The sequence below is a fragment of the Macrobrachium nipponense genome, chromosome 2 (assembly GCF_015104395.2).
Source record: "Macrobrachium nipponense isolate FS-2020 chromosome 2, ASM1510439v2, whole genome shotgun sequence".
In the NCBI taxonomy this organism is placed as follows: domain Eukaryota; kingdom Metazoa; phylum Arthropoda; class Malacostraca; order Decapoda; family Palaemonidae; genus Macrobrachium; species Macrobrachium nipponense.
In genome coordinates, this window is record NC_087201.1 from 56,128,649 (window position 1) to 56,152,403 (window position 23,755).

The following is a 23,755-nucleotide window of genomic DNA, read 5'->3' on the forward strand; positions in this document are numbered from 1 at the left end:
TCCTCTCTGAAGCTCTTGAGGCAAGCAGACTGATAGACAGTATCCATGAAGTCTTCTGCCCATTCAGGTAGGAACCAAGGTTTTTTTATTATTATACTTACAACATATGTTGTTTTCCTGTTTTTTATTATATATATTTAGTATGTAGCTGTCTCTTGCCCTCCTCCAAGGGCGCCAATCAGCTAAGTATTTTCTGCCGGGGAAGTTGCATGTACAAAAATGATATTGTTATGATACAATAAAGTTATGTACATACTTACCCGGCAGATATATACGATATAGGGCCCGCCCAGCCTCCCCTCAGGAGACAGGTGGAAGAGAAAATCTGATTAGAAAACAGGAATGCTTCCTAGTCCTGCCACCCTGTGGCGGGAGTGGGCTGATCATCTGACCTACCTGTCGCATGTGCCGCGAGTTTTGAATTCTGTCGGGACGTCGGAGACTATAGCTAAGTACGTATATATCTGCCGGGTAAGTATGTACAAAACTTTATTGTATCGTAACAATAACATTTTTAACGTTATACTCGTTGATGAACGTGTGACAGCCATGAACAACCGAACAAGAAAACTTCCATTTGGCTTGTATTTCAATCATTGTAATACAGTACACTATTGCCGTAGTTGTTATAAATTGCGTTATGTAGAATAGAACTGAGATATCTTAATGTAATAACTATTCGCTATAGATCAAAGATCAATATAGATCAAAGATGAATCGGGAAATATACGTACTGTTAAATTTAAACCTAGTTATAACTGAAGCTGAGAAAACTGTTCAAGCTGCTAATGACTATTATCGTACATCGGCAACAAGGATAAAACTCCAGTAACATATGCCATCAAACACAACCGTAGATAAAATCATTTTAATCAAAACTACTGTGCTTGAAAGAACACATTTTACTGTTGGTTTCACGCCGATATAAGATAAATAACGTAAAGTTCGTATTACGATTATATAAAGGAGAATTGCGAACGGAATCACGTAATTTTTTTTACGCAATAAACATGCCGCCAACATAATCTGTTAACGAAAAAAAAGGAGTTCACATTCACAACAAGACATTTTCAATTCATATTTCCACCTAAAAACACGTATAAGGAAAAATAACCTTGTCTCATATAAGTCAAGTATCTAGATATTCGTTTATGCTAACTAGAAGGAAGAGAATTTGCTCAGAATTGTGTTAAATATGGCGAAACAAACTGGTATTCACCATCAGTTGGTTTCAAACCACAACATTGGCCACTCCGCGGAATACTGGCTTAGATTTGCCGTAGTATTTTATAATACAGTAATATGAGAATACATACAATATTATTGGATACAGTGAAGTAATGTATGACTTTTCAAATGATTTATGGAAAAGATGCATAATTAACCCTTAAACGCCTATTGGACGTATTTTACGTCGAGATAAATTGTCTGTTGGGTGCCGACTGGACGTAATTTACGTCGACATAGAAAATTTTTTTTTTAAATTCGCGGAAAAATACTTATAGGCCTACCAGCCAAAAATTTTTGAATCACGCGCCTTGGGGGATGCTGGGAGTTCACGGATCAAGGTGTTTTGTTTACAACCGTTACACAGGCGCGCAAGTGCAAATTTCTTTCTTATCGCGCTAAAAAGTAGTGACATTTCGGAAATTATTTCGTCACTTTGACATAATTTTTGCACTATTTTTAATTAGCTGTTACATGGAGTATTATATGTGAAAATGTGCACATTTTCATGTAGAATACAACAAAAAAATACTCATGATTGTAGCTTTTATCAGTTTTTAAAAATTTTATATAAATAACGATGTGCCAAATTTCAACCTTCGGTCAAATTTGATGCTACCGAAATGGTTGAAAAACGCAATTGTAAGCTAAAACTCTTATATTCTAGTAATATTCAATCATTTACCTTCATTTTGCAACATATTGGAAGTCTCTAGCACAATATTTCGATTTATGGTGAATTTATGAAAAAACTTTTCTTACGTCCGCGCGGTAACTCTTCCGAAAAAATCATACGTGCGATTGTCGTAATGTTTGCACCATTTTTAATTAGCCGTTACATAAAGTTTTATATATGGAAATTTGCGCAATTTCATGCAGAATACAACTAAAAACAACCCATGGTTGTAGCTTTTATCAGTTTTGAAATATTTCCATATAAATAACGATAAGTGCAAAAATTTAAACTTTCGGTCAACTTTGACTCTACCTAAATGGTCGAAAAACGCAATTGTAAGCTAAAACTCTTATATTCTAGTAATATTCAATCATTACCTTCATTTGCAACAAATTGGAAGTCTCTAGCACAATATTTAGATTTATGGTGAATTTATAAAAATAAAAAAACATTTTTTCTCATTTTCGAAATATTTGCATATAAATCACGATAAATAGAAAAAAAACCACCTTTGGTCAACTTTGACTCTACCGAAATGGTCGAAAACGCATTTGTAAGCTAAAACTCTTACAGTCTACTAATATTCAGTCATTTATCTTCATTTTTAAATAAATTCGAAGTCTCTAGCACAATATTTAGATTTAGGTGAATTTAAAAAAAAACTTTCCTTCCCTCCGTGTGCGGATTCTCCGTTACAAATCTCCGAAATGCGTATGTCGCATTCTCGGAACATAAGCTCAGTTTCATATTAGGCGTTTCATAGAATTTTATACGTATATGAAAATGTGCGCAATTTCATGTAGAATACAACAAAAAAATAATTGAAAGTTGTAGCTTTTCTCATTTTCGAAATATTTGCATATTAAAAAAAATATATATAAAAAATTCTACATTTGGTCAACTTTAACTCATCCGAAATGGTTGAAAACTGCAATTGTAAGCTAAAACTCTTACAGTATAGTAATATTCAATCCTTTATCTTCATTTTGAAACAAATTGGAAGTCTCTAGAACAATATTTAGATTTATGGTGAATTTTTGAAAAAAACATTTTTTTACGTCCACGCGTTACGAATTCATGCATCATTTTGTGATAATATTTTCTCTGTGTTGCTTTGATCGTTTTAGAATTTGTTATATACCAAAATGATCGCAATTTAGTGTACAATACAAAAAAAAAAAAAAAAAATCAACGCCAGTGGGGATTGCAAGGTGAAGCCCCTACTTGTCTGTCATTAGGAGACTCCTCGAGCCTTCAAGGCCCACAAAGTGCTTAAGGAGAAGCTTCCAGTGATGTGGAGGGCTAATGCGAAAGCCTGAGTAATGAGACTTTAGTTCATGGAGTGGGTAAATCTGTGTATCGGCCCAACAGTATAGAAATTCTTGGAAGAGAAGCACCTCCCTCTGAATTGTCTGCTGTTGTTGGACAATGCCCCTGCTCACCCTCCTGGCCTTAAGGAAGATATCCTAGCGGAGTATTCTTTTATCAAGGTTCTTTATCTTCCGCCTAAAACCACCCCTCTCCTCCAGGCCATGGACCAGCAAGTGTTATCAAACTTCAAGAAGCTGTATACGAAACATCTTTTCAAGAGATGTTTCGACATCACCGATACCACAAACCTCACCTTGCGTGAATTTTGGAAGGAGCATTTCAATATTGTAATATGCATCCGACTCATAGATCAAGCTTGGCAGGAGGTTTCGAGGCGAACCTTGAATTCTTCGTGGAGGAAACTCTGGCCTGATGCCGTATCCGGCCGAGACTTTAAGGGATTCGACGTGGGTGAAGCTGGTGCTGCAGATTCAGGAACAGTTGACGATCCTGAAACTGTTTCGCTACCAGATCTTGACAAGATCATTGCACTCGGCAAGTCCATGGGGCTGGTTGTCGATGAGGACGACATCAATGACCTTCTCGAGGAGCACCAAGAGGAGCTTACGACGGATGACCTGAAGGAGTTGGAGACCATGCAACATAACATCGTTCAAGAAGAGTTCTCTAGCAGCGGCAAGGAGGAGGAGGAGGACCCTATGACAACGGCAGAAATTAAGGATGCTCTAGCTGCTTTTCATAAGGTGCAATCATTTGTAGAGGAGAGACACCCCGGAAAGGCTTACACAGGTCGTATGCTTGCGCAGTTCAATGACGTTTGCCTGAGTCGTTTCAGGAGCATTTTGAAAAGCAGGCAGAGGCAATCTTCCTTGGATAGTTATTTTTTTAAAGAGGCCTTTACTACTAGCAGGAGTAAGCAAAAAGGAAGATCCAATTGATACTACAAAGAAACAGAAAGTTGAAAGTGGTGAAGAAATTGAAATTATGTAAAAATAAAAAAAAAGAACAAAAATTAATTGTAAGTTTTTTGTAAAGTTGAGTGTTACAGTTTTGTTAATGTGTTTCATAAAGTTTTAGTTTATATTTCCTGACATTTTTTAATGTGTTTCGTAAAGTTAAGTGTACGTACTATAAAAAGTTTTCTGCCGTTTGTCGTCCTCCTCTGTCACCACTTTCGGAGATAGCCTCACTCGAAAGGTAGGTTCCACATTTTACTACATACGTACGTATGTACGCACATTATTTCTTGTATACCATGTACATTAATACACTTTATTTACAGGTACGTACATATTAGTACTAGTACTACTAGTACATATTAAGTTAGGTATTGAATGGTCCAAATTGTTGTAGTATTTCATTGTTTATTGGTCAATTTAGCTTTATTATAAAATTTACTTGGGTGTTTTTGTAGGGCTTGGAACAGATTAGCCATTTTACATGTAAAATGTGGTTCAAGATACGAAAAGCTCATGATACGAAAGCCGCCTTGGAACGGATTAATTTCATATCTCGAGGTACCACTGTATTTTAAATATGTAGTTTTTAAGAAAAATTTTAAATCTTAGTAAGTTCCTTCCCTTCAAAGTTTTAGTATAGATGCAGTCTGAAATATTTTGGAAAATTCAAACTTTTTTAATATTTCATTCAAGTCATGAGTAAAAAATATTTTGTGGTTAATCAGATGGCCTGTTCAACTGTCCGCTATGGGCCTGGGGTAACTAAAGAAATAGGAATGGATCTTCAATCAATGGGTGCCAAGAATGTTATGGTTGTGACAGACAAAACTCTTTCACAACTGCCCCCTGTGAAGCTTGTTGCTGAATCATTATCAGGGGCACAACGTTAACTTTACTGTTTTTGATAATGTTCGTGTTGAGCCAACTGATACAAGGTTAGTAGTTTTGTAACATTTTTATTAACTTGGTTGATATGCTGTAAGCTGCATATATTTGTGAAGAATACTCATGGTAAAAGGAAATGCTGTACACATATGCAAGACAAAACATCGGAGCTTGTCCAGGATGGGTTAACAACTGAAATGTGCTGTATGGTTAAGAAAAAGCCACTGTATACACAACCATATATTTTCTTTGATAAGTTAATATAATTAAATACCCGCCCCTTCCCTTCACAAGGCAGGGAAGAGGGACCTGGACATAAGACAAACCCATAACTTGTATTTGCCTTATTGTCTCCGACATAATGTTTCTTAGCTTTCTCTTAAGCGGGACACATCCTCCCCCTTATGAGTAAGCCCAGAAGACTGACTATGACCTTGCAGTTCCTTAACTCTGATCAAAAGTCAGTGGCTGGATTCCCTTCTTTACTGTTACGACCAGTAAATAAATCTCGGGTAGGCTGAACCCCAGTCCGTTCACTGGAGATCACTCAGCTTCTACCCACTAATCAGTGAGTCTTCCTACTGTAAAGGACCGAGGGTTTGTATATCGCAATACATCACCTGAACACCTGGATTAGCCCTGGTCACTGACCAGCCCGAACTATATCCCCACAGAATTACCAGTAATTGGGAAATTTTTTTATTTTAACTGCCAGCACTACCAACGCTGCAGGTAAACTCCCTTCTACTGAGTTACCTGTACCACCGTTGGTAACGCTGCTGCCAGGACCGGCTGGCAGAACGCTCTCCCTTCAATTGCTTTTTGTTCGCTCGAGCGTTAGGAAGTTTCCTAGCTCAAGCGAAGATTTTGGTCTTTAGCCCGACCCACAGATTAACCCGCTGTTTTGTTGATGAACCTTGGATTACGTTTTGGACTTCATTTGGACCTCTTCTGGATTTTGGATTTGACTAAAGCGTTGATTGGACTTTTCTATTAGGACACACCTCAGAAAGAAACTTCCCCGGCTGCACCTTCAAAGTCGTCCTCATCTGCTACGTCTCCAGAACAACCCTGCAGCGGTGATGGGGGCAGCTCATCGGTCTTGTATTGCCTGCAAGAAGCGGATGAGTACCCTGAAACATGACAGACATTCACGTTGCATTAGTTGTAGGGAGGTACAGTGTGGGGTCAAACAGAGATGTCAGGAGTGTAGGGACTGGTCATTGGACCAGATGGAGAACTATTTAAAACATAGGAAAACTCTAGAGTCGAAGAATAAGCGTAGGGTGACAGAACCTAAGAAAGTGGAAGTTTAGAAGCTGTATTATTCAAGAAATTAGAGGATAAGTTGTCATCAAGTATAACCAGTCTTTTTACTGAATTGTTGACAAAATTGAATCAGGATAAGGATAGTAACAGGAGTGTGGATTTTAACCGCTCTTTTTCAGCTCCCCTGCCCATTCCAGAACCAGCCCTAATGGGTGCCAGGGGTTATGGGGAACCGCAAGCCCAAAGGGTAGGATCCGCTGTCCCCCCGGCGCGGAGCAGGCAGTGTCAGCAGCAGAATTCCCCCTTTCCCTTAAAAGCGTAAGTAAAAAGTGTGAATTAGCAATAGGTAAAACCAAGACCGTTAGGGATCCTAGTGTAGAGGTTAAGGATGAGAAGCTGCTAGAGCAGTGCCTTTCGGGTTCAGATTCGGCTATCTTTACAGGATCGGCATTGGATCCGACGGAAGTTCTGTTTCCGTCCTTGTGTTTTCCGAAGGATATTAAGTCATCCGTTAAGTCGGTATCAGAAGCGAGACCTGTTGAAAATTTTGAGGTCATCCCTTCTTCGAAAGTTTCCTTCCCAGCAGGTCCTTTGACAGATTCAGGGGCTGGTGGTAGCCAATTTGATGAAATAACATTTAACTTGGCAGAGTATATCGCTAATTAGGTTTGTCTCAGAATTATAGACCTCTGGTTAGACAGTGCTTTCATTTAGGCTTTTCGGACATTCGGGATCATGTCAGTAAGAATTTCCCTGAGTTTTCGGGTGATAAGTTGCAGGATTATCAGAGGGGAGGGGAATCTATATACGTACCTTCTTTCACTCAAAAGAATGGCTTCTTCATCTTCTTCTTCTTCTCCATCTCCTTTTACGTCTGTTTTTCCTTCTATCCCTAATGTTCCTCTCCACTCCTTATCTACAAGCTCTACCTCTCAAGCTCCTCCTCACTCTTCTCTTTTGGGGCATACCTTAGCTTCGTCTACAACTGGTCGACAGGTTCCCCCAGGTGGTTTGTTCCTGGAGGGGTCCCATTCTGAGGTCCCTCGTTCAGAAGTGGAGGTTTCGGCAAACGGACAGTTAGGCATTTCAGACCCAGTGGGCGTATCCCGCTCTCTTAGCACAGCTGTCAGTGCGAGCTTGGTGGGCAGGGCCTCGTACTGCCCGAGTTCTTCGGCAGGGGTTCCGGTAGGTATGCCAGGTATGTCCTCTCCCTTTTTCTCTTCTCCTTCGATGTCTTTCCCAAACTTTTCTCAGGGTGCGAGGGTTTCCTTTTCTAAGGGTTATGGTATTGGTGCTGGTTTGGTGGGTTATGTAACCACTACGGCGGGTGATTCTTCTGGTATTAAGACCGCTGCAGCGGTTCCCCGCCCAAATAGTACATTGGGTGGCATGATTGGTACTGGTATTGCGGCTACTCCAGTGTTAGGTATTGGTATGGTTTGCTCAGGTACAAGCGATCTCGCTCCGGGAGCGAGTTCTTCCACGTTAGCGGGATCCCGAGGTTATGAACTTAGGTAATGTCGCAGGTGTTGCGGCTTTGGAGTTCTCAGGTGTTGGCTCAGGGTATTTGGGGAGGTTAAAGTCAGGTGTTTCAACCTCAGTTCCTTTGCAATCCGGTTTGGGTAGATCGGCGGCGCCTTACGCACCAATTTCATCATCAGGTCTTCAGGATAAGACAATTCGTGCGGATTTTTCACACCAGGGGGGGTTGACCTCAGGAAGGTTTGCTTTGGGTTCGGAACAGCCAGTGTTTGTCAGTGCAACAACTCCACGAGCTGCGTCGACTCTCTTAGGAGAGAGGGTTCTGGCACAACCGGCTACGGTTGGTGCAGGGATTCTACACAGATTGATTGGTCAGTATTCCAGGTGTAGGGATTTATTTAGTTCCCCCTCTTTGCAGTCGGGTAAGTTGGAAGTTCATCCTGTCTCTTTTCCTGCTCCTCTCCAATCGGAGGATCCAGATAGGGAAACTTCATTGGAAGAAGTCCCTATTGTGGAAGAGTGTTTTCCCCAAGCGGGAGAAAGTGAATATAAAAGGATGGTACAATTTATTCACGATTTGTTCCCTCAGTCGAGAGTGGTGGAAGATCCAGTACACCCTATTCAGGCTGTGTTCGAGGAATTATATTCCACAAAACCTTCAATACCTTGCACATCCTGTAAGTTGACTTGGTTTGGTCGGGTGGAGCAGTCCTTGAGAGAGGTGGACGTTAGGTTGACTTCTGTAGTAGGTTCGGGTTGGTAGGATTCTTCTCTACTTCCACCCAGGAAGAATGTGTATGGAGTAGCGGGTAACCCTTTGTCGGGTATAAGAGTTCCCCTGAATGAATCGGTAGAGGCTCTTTTGGCGAGAGTTCCCTCGTCGTCTAGACAGGTAGGAATCACCTTGAGAGAAGCGACCATTTTGGAGTACACCTTTTGGAACCAGTCCGAAGCTCTCTCACACTCGATGTGGATGTTGTTGGGTTTGATGGGCTTCTTGAAAAGAGACGGGTTCGTTCCATCGGATCCAGTCCTTTTCGATAATCTGATCACATCGGTTTCAATGGGATTGGCTCATCAAGCAAATGTCGCAGCGGCTGGTACTACCTTTATTGGGAAGAAGAGGAGAGACTTATACTTGAGCCTTCTTCCCCCCCCCCCACCCCCCCTTTCCCAGATATCCATAAGAGGGCCCTGTCCAGGGCGCCCCTCGCACTCTGCGACAAACTCTTCAAAGAGGACGAAGTTGCGGCGATGGTAAACTTCGTCTCTTCAACATCAGCGGTAGAGTCGCAATAAGCGATGATGCGGGTTGCGGCACAAGGCATCAGATCCCCTAAGGGTGCGCGTATACCGTCAACTGGTAAGCGTACCAGCTCTCGGTCTCCTGTTAGGTCCCCTAAGAAGGTGCGGTTCTCCGCCAAGGCTTCCACGACGGTAACTTCGAAGCCTTCAGCATCTACCATAAAAATTCTCTCATCTAAGTAAGAGAGAGGAGTTATCCTTATAAGTGAAATGGAAAGGTCATTTTTATCTCTTTACAATACTACCACATACGAATTTTGTAATTACAGTTTTTAATAATTATTTTATTATTATTAATTAATTATTATTATTATTTAATTATTATTATTGTTATTATTATTTTACTATTATTAACAACAGAAAATATCAATAAACATTTTGCATACTAGTACCATAAAAATTCTTTCATCTCAGTAAAAGAGAGAGAGAAAGAGTGTGTGTGTGTGTGTGTGCGTGTTTATCTATCTATTCTCTAAGAAAATACTAATAATGCTTCCAGCTAAATAGAGGGAGGGAGTTACCACTATGACATACATATTTTGTGTGGCAAAAGAGAGAGAGAGAGAGAGAGAGAGAGAGAGAGAGAGAGAGAGAGAGAGAGAGAGAGAGAGAGGGAATTATCCTTAATTAAAAGAGTGAAATGGATAGATTATTGTATTTCTTTAAAATACTATCACGTAATATGAATTTTGTAATTACAGTTATATTAATATTATTATTATTTGAAAGTATTAAAAACATATAGTACATGTACTACAAAAATTCTTGAGTCTCAGTTAATGAGGAGAGAGAGAGAGAGAGAGAGAGAGAGAGAGAGAGAGAGAGAGAGAGAGAGAGAAAATTGCATGAACACTTGGTGGCAACAACTCAACAGCTCCTCCTCCTGGTCCTATAACTTGATATGTTGGACAGCTTTAGTACCTGGTGTTAGAGAGAGAAGACTGGGATTTCCTTCATTCTTACATAATTTTTCAAATTTATAAACTAAAACCTTACTAATTCACTTTAGTATTTTCTTTAATGAATTGATATTGTTGCTGTATACATTAATATTAATATTTGAAAATAGTAAATCATTTATTTATCATACAATAAAAAAAACATAACTCTATGTAGGAGAGAGAGAGAGAGAGAGAGAGAGAGAGAGAGAGAGAGAGAGAGAGAGAGAGAGAGAGAGAGAGAGAGAGAATTACTATTTTTATTATGTGATATAATTTAATCTTATTAAACTTACTAATATAATATTAATCAATATTAATATTTAAAAATTAGTAAGTCATTTTTGTACCATAAAAATTTATCTAGTCATGAAAATAACATCAAAATATACTAATTAGTGATTATTTTCGCCGGCAAAATCCCGCGAATAGGTGAACCCCCGCAAATGATTGGTAGACATGGCCCAGAGAGAAATCCGCGAATCAGTGAGTTCGCGAATCCGGAGAATGCGAATACGGGGGGTCAACTGTATTACAATATTAGTTTTATACTGAAAACTTCATTTTTCCTAGCTAAACAAACCTGGGGTCATTTACACTAACTGCCCACCTCATGCCACCCATCAATCTGTTACCTGGGCCGAAAGCAAATTGGAATGTGAGAAAGTTCATGCTTGTGTAATTACGAGCTGTTCCCCTACATAATGGGAGACTGAGTGAGATCCTGGGTGTTTAGAAGCAGTCCCTATGCCTTGATTGTTTTTAGTGTATGCTTATAGCTGGAATGGGTAAGCATACTTTTAAGCCCGAGTGTGGCTTTGTCTTTTTGTATTTTAAACATTTATTTCAGAGATGTCCTTTTCCATATGACTTTTTGATTTGTGTCATTTGGTTTATTTTTCAATTTATTTATGTGGACCTAGTAGCTTACCTGACTCAATAAACTTTCACCATCTCACTCATTCTGATTCTTTCTATATTCTCCCTGTTTCAAACTGTTAAAGTGTTGATAGCCTAGTTAAAGGTCGACTCAATGTTACGGCCTCTTGAGAGAGGTCCCCTTCAGGTTCGATATGAAATAATAAAAAAAAATACTTCAACACCATCAGTTGAAACTGGGGATACGAATATAGAAACACTAACACAACAAAGGTTTATTTACAAGCTTACTAACATAGGTAAATGCAGAATGGTATCTCCTATTTACATAAAAAGGTAGTATCTTACACTGCATGAACTGAGGGAACAGTGAGGCAATTCAAATACTTGCTAGTCAATTTGGGATTTCGAAGCGATGGCTTCCCAACGGGAAAACGGTGTTTGCAAATGTCCACTTGACTCCGTATTGCAGAAAATAGTCTACTTGTAAGGCAGGAACTTCCCAAACCTCTAGCAGGACCTTTTCTTCTCTGAAGTCTGCTCGACGTCGAGATAACACAAGATAATTCGTCCACTCCTGAAGACGACTAGACCAATATCCAACCAACTCCCGAACAACTCTTCTTTTGATCCTTCGTCGGTCCTTCCTTCGTCTCTAGTCTCTCTCTGACGATCTCTGCTGCTGATCTCTCACTGATATTCTGACCAGTGGCTCTAACTGAGGATATCTCTCTGTGACTAACTGGAGTCTCTCTTTTACGATCTCTCTCTCTTCTACGATCACTGCTCTCCAAAGTTCGTTTGTCACATTTATATGGCACTCTGGGGGCGGAGCCTACGGCGAACGTCACAGGCTCCCGAGATTACTAGAAATCCTTAGATGAACCTAGACGAGGTATTGCATCAGAAATCACGGCATTTCTCACGTCCCGACAAGATCCACAACACTCCTGCCGATTCTAGAACCATCATGATAACAGGCACCTCCAACACATAGCGCTAACGCCTCCTTGCTGCCGAATTTCTCGAAAATGCATTCTCCTTTCCTTTAACTTCCTTTGTTATGAAGCAATTACCATCACACGTATGTAAAACATCATTTTATTTTAAAAATGTCATTTTTATTAATACAGTAAATAATTGAGAGTCCACTGGGTGCTTGTTTAGTAAGGTTGTCTTCTTGCTCTTATGTCACATTAACAAAAGACTGGTGATCATGGGGACAGTGACCACAATATTAGGCATTTGATAATTAATAGGTAGGTGAAAAACCTTTGTGTTGTAAAAACAGTGCTGTTACTTTCAGCTGTAAATTTTGAGGTTTTAAAACTAAAGAATTGTTCTCATTTGCTTTTTATATATTTGGTTCAAGATTTCTGTTTACTGTGGGTCATCATCAGTGTGCATAGTATTTTGGAGTAACTTTGCTTATGATTTTAAATACTAATACAGTTTTTCTTACTTTGAAGTCTTATTTGATATTATGATAGACTTATGTTTCGTTATATTATCTGGTCTGTATATATCATTTTTAGAGCTAAGCGTATGAAGATTTAAACTTGCAACATTATAATTTATTGTTTCCTTTCAGTTTCAAAGAAGCTATTGACTTTGCTAAAAATGGTAGGTTTGATGCCTACATTGCTGTTGGAGGAGGTTCTGTCATTGACACTTGTAAGGCAGCAAATTTGTATGCTTCTGATCCAGAGGCTGATTTTTTGGATTACGTCAATGCCCCTATTGGGAAAGGAAAGCCAGTGTTTGTCAAGCTTTCACCACTTATTGCAGGTAAGTTGGGTTCAGTGGAAAGAAGTTTGATGTTGTTCTTGGTCATCCTTGTTAACATTAATTTTCTTTGTCACTGACTTGGAGTATGTAATAGAGTGTTTTTGTACATGAACTTTCCTTTCAGATATATATGTACAGTGGTCCCCCCGTATTCGCGGGGGATGCGTACCAGACCCCCCCGCGAATAGTTAGAATCCGCGAATGTTTGGAACCCCCCTCTAAAAATGCTCATAAACTCCTATCCTAAACATGTAAACACCAAAGTATCCCTAAAAAAAACCATCCTTCATCAAATATACATAAAATATCCTATTATGGTTCATATTAATCTTTCAAATATTATTAATACTGTTTTAAAGTAAATCTTACAATTTATGTTTATACATAAATACATACTATGTACGTACTGAATGACTTAGTTACGTATGTGAAAATAATTCAGTCCCCCCATAAGTATTCAGTCATGCACGTTTTCTTTCATACTGTTACTATTTGAGACATCCATTTTCTTTTTACAAATATCTACTTAAAGTATTATCCTACATCAAATATACCATTGAATTGGTATTATTAATATCATTTTAAAGTAATCTTCTACATTTTACCATTAGAAATATATAAACAGCCAATAGCAGAGAGAGAGAGAGAGAGAGAGAGAGAGAGAGAGAGAGAGAGAGAGAGAGAGAGAGAGAGAGAGAGAGAGAGAGAGAGAGAGAGGGTTGTCCTTATTTAAAAGAGTGAAATGGATAATTATTGTACTTCTTTAAAATACTATCACATGTGAATTTTGAGATTAGTTTATATTATTATTATTATTATGCGAAAATATTATAAACACACACATGTACCATAGAAATTATCTCATATATATCAGCAAAAGAGAGAGATGGCAACACTGGATTTGACAGTTGGAACCCAGCCAACAAAGCTGGCTACGTAACAAGACACAACAAGACACGGGTTACATGAATTCTTTTTTTATTTATAAACTAAAATCTTGCTAATTCACTTTAGTATTTTCTTTAATGAATTTATATTATTGCTGTTTACATTAATATTGATATTTGAAAATTAGTAAATCATCATCCAAAAAAAATACATCGCTTTAAGAGAGAGAGAGAGAGAGAGAGAGATAATCGTAGTACGTATTTGTAAAATACTTTCACATATGATTTTTGTAATTACAGTTATTATTATTATTATTATTATTTGAAAATATTAATAAACATATTACGCAATATGTACCATAAAAATCTCTCATCTCATTAAAGAGAGAGAGAGGAGAGAGAGATAGAGAGAGAGAGAAGGAAGAGAGAGAGAGAGAGAGAGAGGGGAAAAATTTCATGCCCACTTGACAGCAACAAATCAGCTCCTTCACCCCTCCGGTCACGTTGATACGTATATCTGAGTTTTTTTTAGAAAGAATCTGACTGGGATTTCCTTCATTCTTCCATAATTTTTTAAATTTATAAGCTAAAATAAATACTAATCACTGTGGTATTTTCTTTAAGAATTGATATTATTGCTGTATAAATTAATATTATTTGAAAATAGTAAATCAATTATTTATCATACAAAAAAAATACATCTTTGTAGTAGAGAGAGAGAGAGAGAGAGAGAGAGAGAGAGATTATTTTTATTATGTGATATTTAAATTTATTAAACTTACTAATACAGTATAATCAAAATTAATATTTGAAAATTGAGTAAATTATTTTTGTATCATAAAAATGTATTTAGTCATGAAAATAAACATCAAAATACACTAATTAGTGATTAAATTTTTCGTTGGAAAATTCGCGAATAGGGTGGGCGAGTCCGTCCGCGAACTAATAATTTCTAGATAGGTTCCAAAGAAAAATCCGCGAATGTGTGAGTCCGCGAATCCGGAGAACGCGAATACGGGGGTCCACTGTACTTAGCTTTAGTCTCCGACGTTACCTGACAGAATTTCAGATCTCGCGGCACACGCGACAGGTAGGTCAGGTGGTCTACCTTTCCCGCCGATGGAGGACGAGTGTATGAACCATCCTGTTTTCTAATCAGATTTTCTCTGTCGCTGGGACCGGCATCAACTGTGTGGGTTTTCCTCCCCTGATAGTAGATTTTGCTCTCGCTGCTGGGATCTTTTTGGACGGATTTTTTGGTGGTGTACTGGATCTTTTTGGCTTGGCATACGCTGTTTGTGGACTGTTTTGATTTGCTCTGGAATTTTTCTTTAAACATGTCTGATTTGGATCTGTAGCTAAGACACCTGTTATGTTTTAGGGTTTGTTCTGTAGATGTATGTAAGGTGAGGTTGCCAAAGGCTCGGTGGAAAGGGGACACACACACTGTTTGTATGAGGTGTAAGGGGAATGAAGTGTTCTTTTATTAACCCATGTAAGGAATGTGAGGGGTTGAATGAGGATGAGTGGAAGTCTCTTTCTTCCTACTTAAGGAAGTTGGAGAGAGATAGGGTACGCAAAGCTTCCTCTCGAAGCTCGAGTAGGTCTCGCGTTAGCGAGTTAGAATCTGATCCTAACCCTCGTGTAGAAGTAGAACCTCCTTGCCCTGTTTCAGCTCCTGCGCAGTATGGAGCTCAAGATTCGCTCCTTGGAACAAGGTAAGAGTGGCAGTGATAGTGATCTGTGCAGTGCCCCCAGTGTTGTGGAGGGGGTGTCTGACCGGCTCCGTAGTGCTTCCAGGCCTAGACCTCTTCCAGGCTCCCAGATCCAGTGGAGGAGGAAAGTCGACAGCCGCAGGAAGGCTAGGGAGAGCCCCCACCGGTCAGGCGTCCCTTCGGCAGATCCTGATGTGCGTTCCCAGGCTGCCTCAGATCGTATCAAGCAGGACATCCTTCACCAATGCTTCTCCTCGTCTACTTCGCCCTCACCGAAGCGCGGCTGGAACTCCCCGGATGCTTCGCGCCCTTTGAAGAGAGCTTGGAAGGCGCCCTGCAGCTCTTTTGCTTCCAGCCCGGAAGTTTTTCCAGAGGAGCCTTCGCTGAACGTGAAGAGGCCCAGGAGATCTCGTGACTGCTCTTCTCCGTGCGCGCCTCGCTCTGCTTCTCCGGAAGAGGAGCCTGTGAAGTCTCCTGCTAGCATTCTCGCCGGGCTCCAAGCTCAGATTTCGGCCCTCGCTGACTCCTTGGCCGGTAGCTCTCGTAGAAGGAAGGACGTTTCTCTACCAGTCAAGAAATCCAGACGCCCTTCTTCCGACGTACTCTCTCCTCTGCGCAGGCTCTCTTCGCCGGATGTTGCTGCTTTTTCCGAACGAGGGGTGTCGCGCGAGAGGCTCCCCTCTCCTGGCTGCCTCTCCTCCTTGTCCAGGCGCCAGGCAGCTGGCAGGCGCTCTTTGGCTGGCGACCACTCTTCACCAGACAGGCTCCGTTCGCCTGGCAGACGCACTTCTCCTGTCAGGCACTCGTCCCCGAGTGTGCGCCATGCATTGGACAGGCGCTCTTTTCAGGACAGACACCGATCTTCTACTCCTTCCAGGCGCTCTTCTCCTCGCAGGCGCCAATCGCCTGGTAGGAGCTCTTCGCCTAGCAGCCGCTCTCCTCTGGATAGGCGCCAAGAGCCTCGTAGGCGCCTCTCTCCTGTTAGGCACTCGTCACCTGGGAGCCGCTCTCCTCTCGACAGGCGCCAAGAGCCTCGCAAGCGCCTTACGCCTAGTAGGCGCTCTGCCCCTAGTAGCCGCTCTCCTAGCGACAGGCGCCATGATTCTCGCAGGTGCCACTCGCCCGGTAGGCGCCCTTCTCCTGGATACGGTTCGCCTCTTGGTAGGAGCCAAGAACCTCAAGGACGCCCTCGTCTTGAGAGACGTTCTTCGGGTGAGAGGCACTCTCCCTCATACAAGTTATCTTCTGCTTCGAAGCGAGAGTCTTCCCACAGACATTCCATGCCTGATAGACACTCTTTGGTTTCAGCTTGTCGATCTCCTGATGACTTGGCTTCCCCTGTAAGGCGACATGCATCGAGTAGTCGCCCTTCTCCTGACAAGACCGCCTCTTCTTCAAAGGACCCTCCTCGTTCGCCGTTACAAGAAGACCAGGATGGCTCTGACGAAGATTCTAGCAAGACAGCAGCGGTTTCTTCCTCTAAGAAGCTTACGGAGTTACTGCTCCAGGAATTCAGAGATTCCCTCAGCCCTGCCGCTCCTCCGTCTCCTCATTCGTTGTTCTCGACATCCAAGACGACGAAAGGATCCTCCTGTGTCAGGATGAAACCCACTTTATCCATGAAGAAGGCACTTAGGAGTTTTGGATCTTGGCTGCTCTCCAAAGAAGAAGCGGGGAAGACGATGTTTGCCTTCCCACCATCTAAATTGTCTGGGCATACTGGTTTGTTCCGACACGTAATACAAACCATCGGTCCTTTAACAATAGGAAGTAGCTAGCGGCAGCTGGAACGGTCGTAAGCTTTGAACAAGGGGAGAACGGTAGTTAACTGCTTGTCCGACTGGAGGTAAACAAATCACTTTTGCTTTCGGCCGTGGGTGTGAAGGACGTGTTCGTCATCGCTCTCTGCCCGCTTCATCGTCGTATGCTTTGTTTATATTGTGTTTTCTACTAATGGTTTGTTTGACTTGAAAATGAAATTGTAAGTACACTGTTTTCATTTTCATTACTTAATTATGAGCCACATGGAGCTATCGCCGTAGATGCGGCGATTTCCTCTCTTTTCATGAATTGATACCCTTGAATTATGTCTCGGTGCCGAGGGCGGGCGCGCTCGCACAGAGTCATGTATTTTGGGCGAAAGTGTGTAATTGAAAAATGTAAGTATTCTTTTCATTATATTTTTGCCCTGTGCGTTCGTTGCCGAGAGCGTGATTGCGCTCGGCACGAGCCTCTTATTTTGTATGAATAGAATGCAATGAAAGTGTATTGGCAATTGCAGTTTTCTTTTCATTTTCATTTATTTATTTGCATCAATTTTAATTTTGGATCAATTTCCGCTCTTACCCGGGAATTGATCCTTACGATTTATTTCTGTGAAAGTGAAATTGCAAGTGCAGTATTCTGTTTCATTTTCATATATATTTTATGATAGCATCATATTATTTTTGGATCAAGAATTCCGCTCTTTACCCAAGAATTGATCTTTTCCCCCTTTTTTAAGTTCTATGAAGTGAATCGCAAGTGCAGTATTTCTGTTTTCATTTTCATATTACTTTTCACTGCTGTGGCGGGGGTAGGGGAAGCGAAGGTCTGCCAGGAAGTCGTCGGAAAGCTCTCCCGCGATCCCTGGTATCCGATTCTTCGTCTTCTTTCCTGGCCCCCTGCCCCCCCGCTCAGTTCTTCCTCGTTGTATTTTGTATTTGGGGTCTTCCTTGCGTTCGGGGTGGGGCATGTCTTCCCCCGTGCGTGAGGGAAACCCCTCTTACTAATCTGTCTGTGCTACCGCAGGTGCTACATCCGTGGGAGACGACCTTGGACAGGTATGGACCACTGCGGCCGGCAAGGGCGTGCCTAGCATACCACGGGGTGGGCTGCTGCAGCGTCTAGCGAGGTACTGGGGCGGTCTCCACTACTACCTCCACTTCCTACGGGCCGCTTATGCTGGCTCCCGCCCCCCCCTGCCTGGTCTACACTCCCCATGCTGTGTCGGTGACGCCGTCTGCCGCTACTAGGGCCGGTCGCCGCCGTACCGAGGGGGGGTATGCCGCCGCCGCCTGTGTTCTTCGTGTTGCCTGCCCCAGACTTCCGCTGTTCCAGCAGCTCGCCCCTGGACCGGCCGCCAGTACCAGGTTCCCGCTGGCTGCCGATGATTCTACGAGGCGATGGCTGGGCCTGCCGTACCTGCCGCTGATGTGGTTCCCGCTGCTGGCTTGGCTGTCCCTTCTAGGTCTACCGCTGCCGCTGTTCCTGCCGCTCCTGAGCTGGTTGCTGTTCCTGCCGCTCCTGAGCTGGTTGCTGTACCTGTCGCTCCTCGTTCCTGCGCCTGTCCATGCTGGTCCTGCCCACGGTGTATCTTCCCCAGTCCCAGGTCCTTCCGGACAGGTGCAGTCGGGCCGTATTGCTTCGGCAATAGCCCTGGCTCCGGCCTGGATGGAGGACCTGACGACTGTCCTGCGTGAGCTGACGAGGAAGAGGAAGAAGAAGAGGAAGGTGTCATCTTCGTCTTCATCGTCTGCTGCTGCCTCTTCCCCTTCGACTTCTAAGGCCCATAAGCCGAAGAAGAAGAAGGCTGCCTCCCCCCCTAAGAAGTCTCCTTCGGGAACTTCTAAGGGCCCGTCCCACCGGGGTCCTTCTGCTGGTCCTCCTGCTCCTTCGGGAGCGGGCCCGTCTCCTTCCGTAAGGAAGAGATAGACGGGGACCAGAGGTACCAAGGATAGCCACGGTTAGCACTGGTACTTCCTCGCCTGTGATAGCGGTCGATGCCGCTATGCCAGGTTCCGGCTCGGTCTCTCGTTCGCGAGAGATCCCGAGTGTACGCTCTCCCTCGGGAGACCGTGCAGCCAAAGTTTCGGCCCCAGAGTTCGCTCGGCGCCAAGACCGCGGCACGGAGCAGAAGGCTGGTGAGAGCCGCTCAGGTGACTCTTGCCAGGCCAGCGGCCGCTCTTGCAGCGACCAGCTGGTAACCCGGGTTTCCCCCCTAAGAAGGCTCCTTCGGGAACTTGTAAGGGCTCGTTCCACTCCTGTGGGACGGGGGGGTTCTTCTGCCGGTCCTCCTGCTCCTTCGGGAGCGGGGCCCGTCTCCCCTTCCGCAAGGAAGAAGAAGAGGGGAGGTGGGTGGGTACTTGATTATATATCTGCCAGGTAAGTATGAACAAACTTAATTGTATCATTACAATATCATTTTGTTCATGGAAACTACCTGTCAGAATATATATAGCTGAATCCCACCTTTGGTGGTGGGAGTAGACAGAATAGAAGATTTTAGGAAACATATATATGCAGATAATTGATATCTTGATTCCTTACCTGTTAGCATAGCTGACTTCGTGGTTACTGCCGCGTAAGTCTGCTTGTGCTACTAGAGTTGCCAGCGAGGTAGAGACCTATATAGCTGGTGCACTCCAGATGATCTGTCAACAGGGGCGAGACCACGGTACAAAGTGAGCGAGACGAGAAACCCCGATAATTGTTACCACGATAATCGGGAACCTCGCCTAATGCTCGAATTCCTGGAATTTCTAGCATTTGGAAGAAAACTGCTGCTGAAAGAAGAGTATCTCACAGTAGGCGACCAACCTGGAATAGAGAAGAACGGACGGGAATATCCAGTTTGGCTTGAACTTTCGTCTTCGGTATTCTGTTCACCATTGAAGCTTTCCTTTGGGAAAGACTTCTTCACTCTCTTGACTAGAGAACGAAGGTGGTCGATCTCCAATCCTTATTCTCATTCCTCGAGGGGAAAAGAATTTAGGATGGAGGTCCGTTGTACAGAAACCTACAAATACAGTGGTCCCCCCGTATTCGCGGGGGATGCGTACCAGACCCCCCCGTGAATAGTTAGAATCCGCGAATGTTTGGAACCCCTATAAAAAAGCTAAAAACAGCCTATTTTGTTAGTTAAAACTCAAGAAAAACCCACTGAAAATTTTCATACATGGTTTTTTAATAGTTTTATCACAAAAAGTGCATTTTATGATGAAATTCATCAAAAAAACCAGGAATTTGTGGATATTTATCATAGAAAAAAACCGCGAATGAGCGAATTTTCCGCGAATAATGCAGGGAAACGTTCCCGAGAGAAATCCGCGAATGTGTGAGTCCGCGAATCTGGAGAACACGAATACGGGGGGTCCACCGTATACTACGTATATTACCCTCGCGACATGATTCTGTTAAGCAGTTGAATTGTCCGGGTTGTAGGTGCATACCATAGTTAACTCTACGGATTGTGACCGAGACGACTAGTATCCTAATTAAACTGCAACTCGGGGCTGCCTGCAACCTCCCAGGAGTTGCCAGTTTCGATTTTAGATACTTATGGTATTGTCACGACAACACCAACTCAGCTTTTGTATTTACCGAAATCCGTTTCGTTCAAATATAATTGCTTGAGCATATCTTTTATTTATGCTCAATGGTTCTAGCCGAAAGCATTCCTTCGTGGAATGGATTACCTGGCAACTCAGGATGACGAGTCAGCGAGAGCTACTGCGTATTTGAACTGCCCGAGGCAGCTCAGTTGCAGCTGGCTCTCCGAGATGCACGGTCGGTTATGTCTCTCTCCCCTGCATTGATTGACTACCAAACCGTATCTCTGCCCAACAATCACAGACTTAGGTCCCTGATTAACGGGGATTCTCGCATACATAAATGACCATCTACTGCCGTGACACTCGATTTCATCGCCTTCGACATTGCTAGAATTTTCAACAGAGATATCTCTTGGACTCTTCCATCTTTCTGTTTACCGCACGGTAACAGGAGTCTGTACTAGTCTCCCGCTGCATCGCACTGCGATAATGCGAATGATTTTGCAGATATCTGAGTTTGTCTTCAAAATATCTCATATTCGTAGGGGTGCAATTATTCATTGTTCACCCCGAATTGACTGATGTATCGCAAGACATCCCCTACTCCCCGACCTGCCAGCTCTACTTCCAAATGTTCAGCCCATGAGAAGCAGTTCTTCAGGCGGCCCTCCCCTGTGTTTTCATTACTGTAAAGCGCCCCGCTTTCATTGCAACTACGATCCTCACCGGACAGCAATGAAATAGCGGTTAGCATTTTCAGTCATTTGTAAGCACAGGTTCAGAATCTTGAGAATCCTTCTCTTGATTCGCCTGTGAAGACGTAGGTTGCATTCAATGTCTACCTTCGTCTTCAACGGCATATAGTGTTGTTTCTCCTTAGCTGAGATTCAACTACTATGAGAATGTCTTGCCTTCAGGGACCTCGGTCTTTAGAAGGCAATTGACTTTCGCCTGTTGGGCACATGCCTTAAGAGAATAATCACCTCACCGTCTGGCATCGGTGACAAACAAATACACTATTTGTTTGGTCTCTCGGCATAACCCTTTAAAGGGCGAAGGTCACGTGACTTACTCGGATGCTTGGACAACTTGCCTTACTACCGAACCAGTCAGTCGGCAGCTGTCAGAGCGCCCGAGTCAGTTACGAACTACGCTGTGGACTTAGTTCGGTGGTTCCCAATCAATCATTACTTCGTCCTAATAGCTTGTCCCAGTACCCATACCATCGACACCCCACCATCGAGTGGCGGTGTCCTATCCACTACCGAGAAGAACTTCGCTGCATGGGGATAGAAGGATGCGAGACACTTTGCTACAGACGGATAGATCAGTATGGGTACTGGACATCACCGAAGTCGAGAAGAGGGATAGGTCATACGACTATTCCCTTCTTTTCCTCTGAGGGAACTGCATGACTTTTCCTGCGAAGTCAAGCATCCAGGGGATGGGGATCCGTGACGCTCGATTTCGTACCAAACTTCGTAGCGAAGACTCAGAACTCTTCGGTCCCTGACGATCGGTTCGAGTCCTTCACAATCCCCTCCCTAATGGACTTCACCGCCTTCAATGCGAAGGAGATGCTGCTTTGTCCGCAAGAACTTCTCCGTGGCGCAGGTACTGAAGGCAGGGGTCTGGTCCAACCAGACCACATGCACCTCCTTCTACCTTCGGGATATTGCCCAGAGGTCCTTGGATCTTTTTCCTTGGAACCTGTGGTGGCTGCTCAACACGTTGTGTAGTGAACCCAGACCCTCGCAGGCTGAACAGCATCGAGTCCTGGTGTCACTGTAAGAATGGATGAGTGAATGAGAGTGTGACTGGCTCCTGTTCCCATCTTTTTCTCCCCCTCTACCTGTGGGTAGAGGGATACGGTCGTCACCCTGCTGGATAAGGACGAGATGCAGGTGAGCTACTCAACAGAGCCCCATCTTATCCTTTTCACTAGGGATGGGAGCAATTATCCACCACTTCCCCCAACAAGGGGGGGGAAGTGGAAGCCAACAAGAGACAAACCCATAACTTTATGTTGCCTCTTGCAAACAGGAACAAGTTCTTGCTTGCTGGTATGAAGAGATACGCTTGCCTCTCTCTTAGTACTCGGTCCAGAGGTCTGACCATTGATCCTGCGGTGCACACCCCGATCAATCGGACAGAGGCTTGGATCCCTCCCTCGCTCTTACGACGAGGGAGGCATTCCAAGGTTGGACAAACACCAGTCTGTTCATCAAAAGACTCAGATTCCTCCCACCAAGAAGTGAGTCTTCCTATTGTTAAAGGACCGAGGGTTTGTATAACGTATCGGAACAAATGACAATTTGTCGAAAATTGCATTTTTCCTAACTATACAAACCTGAGGTCCTTTACATATAGTCCCACCTCATGCCACCCCTCACTCTGCGTTTGTTCCGACACGGCATACAAACCTTCGGTCCTTTTACAATAGGAAGGTTACTAGCGGCAGCTGGATAGGTCGTAAGCTTTCGAACAAGGGGTTCGGTAGTTAACTGCTTGTCCGACAGGCGCGCGCGCTCGACTGGGAGGTAAACAATCACTTTTGCTTTCGGCCTGCTGGTGTGTAGACGTGTGTATCATCGCTCTCTGCCCGCTTCATCGTCGTTGCTTTCGCATGGTTGTGTTTTTCTTCTATATCTAGTGAAACTGAATTGTAAGTACAATCATTTCATCTTTATTTCCATTGAATTCAATTGTGAATTAAAGGATCTGGTTTCTCCACGCCCTCCGATTACCCGAGTGCCGTGGGACTGAGGGCGTAAGTGCGGGAATTCATTTTTCCCAGAAATGATCCTCGTATTGTGTATGCTCGGTGCCGAGGGCGGGAGAGCGCTCGCTCCGAGCTTATATTTTGGTTGGAAATGTGTAGATGAAAATCGTAAGCACCCTTTTCATTTATATTTTTTTTATACCTGTATGCTCGTTGCCGAGCGAATGCGCTCGGCACGAAACTTATTCTGTATGGAAGTGGAATCGCAAGTACAGTATTCTTTTTCATTTTCATATATTTATTTTGATTGTAGCAATACTCATTTTGGATCAGTTTCCGCTCTTACCGGAAATTGATCCTTTCCCCTCTTTATTTGAAT

The 23,755-nt window shown here is 43.1% G+C and overlaps 1 protein-coding gene across 1 annotated transcript in view; it reads left to right on the forward strand.

Annotated features, from left to right (window-relative positions):
• The window catches only part of LOC135220593 (hydroxyacid-oxoacid transhydrogenase, mitochondrial-like), a gene marked incomplete in the record, with an annotated part of 222,892 nt that overhangs the window by 56,904 nt on the left and 142,233 nt on the right, over nucleotides 1–23,755 (forward strand). The window contains 3 exon segments of the mRNA XM_064257861.1: nucleotides 4,920–5,069; nucleotides 5,071–5,129; nucleotides 12,544–12,740. Of these exon segments, the coding sequence (XP_064113931.1) occupies nucleotides 4,920–5,069; nucleotides 5,071–5,129; nucleotides 12,544–12,740 (406 nt within the window).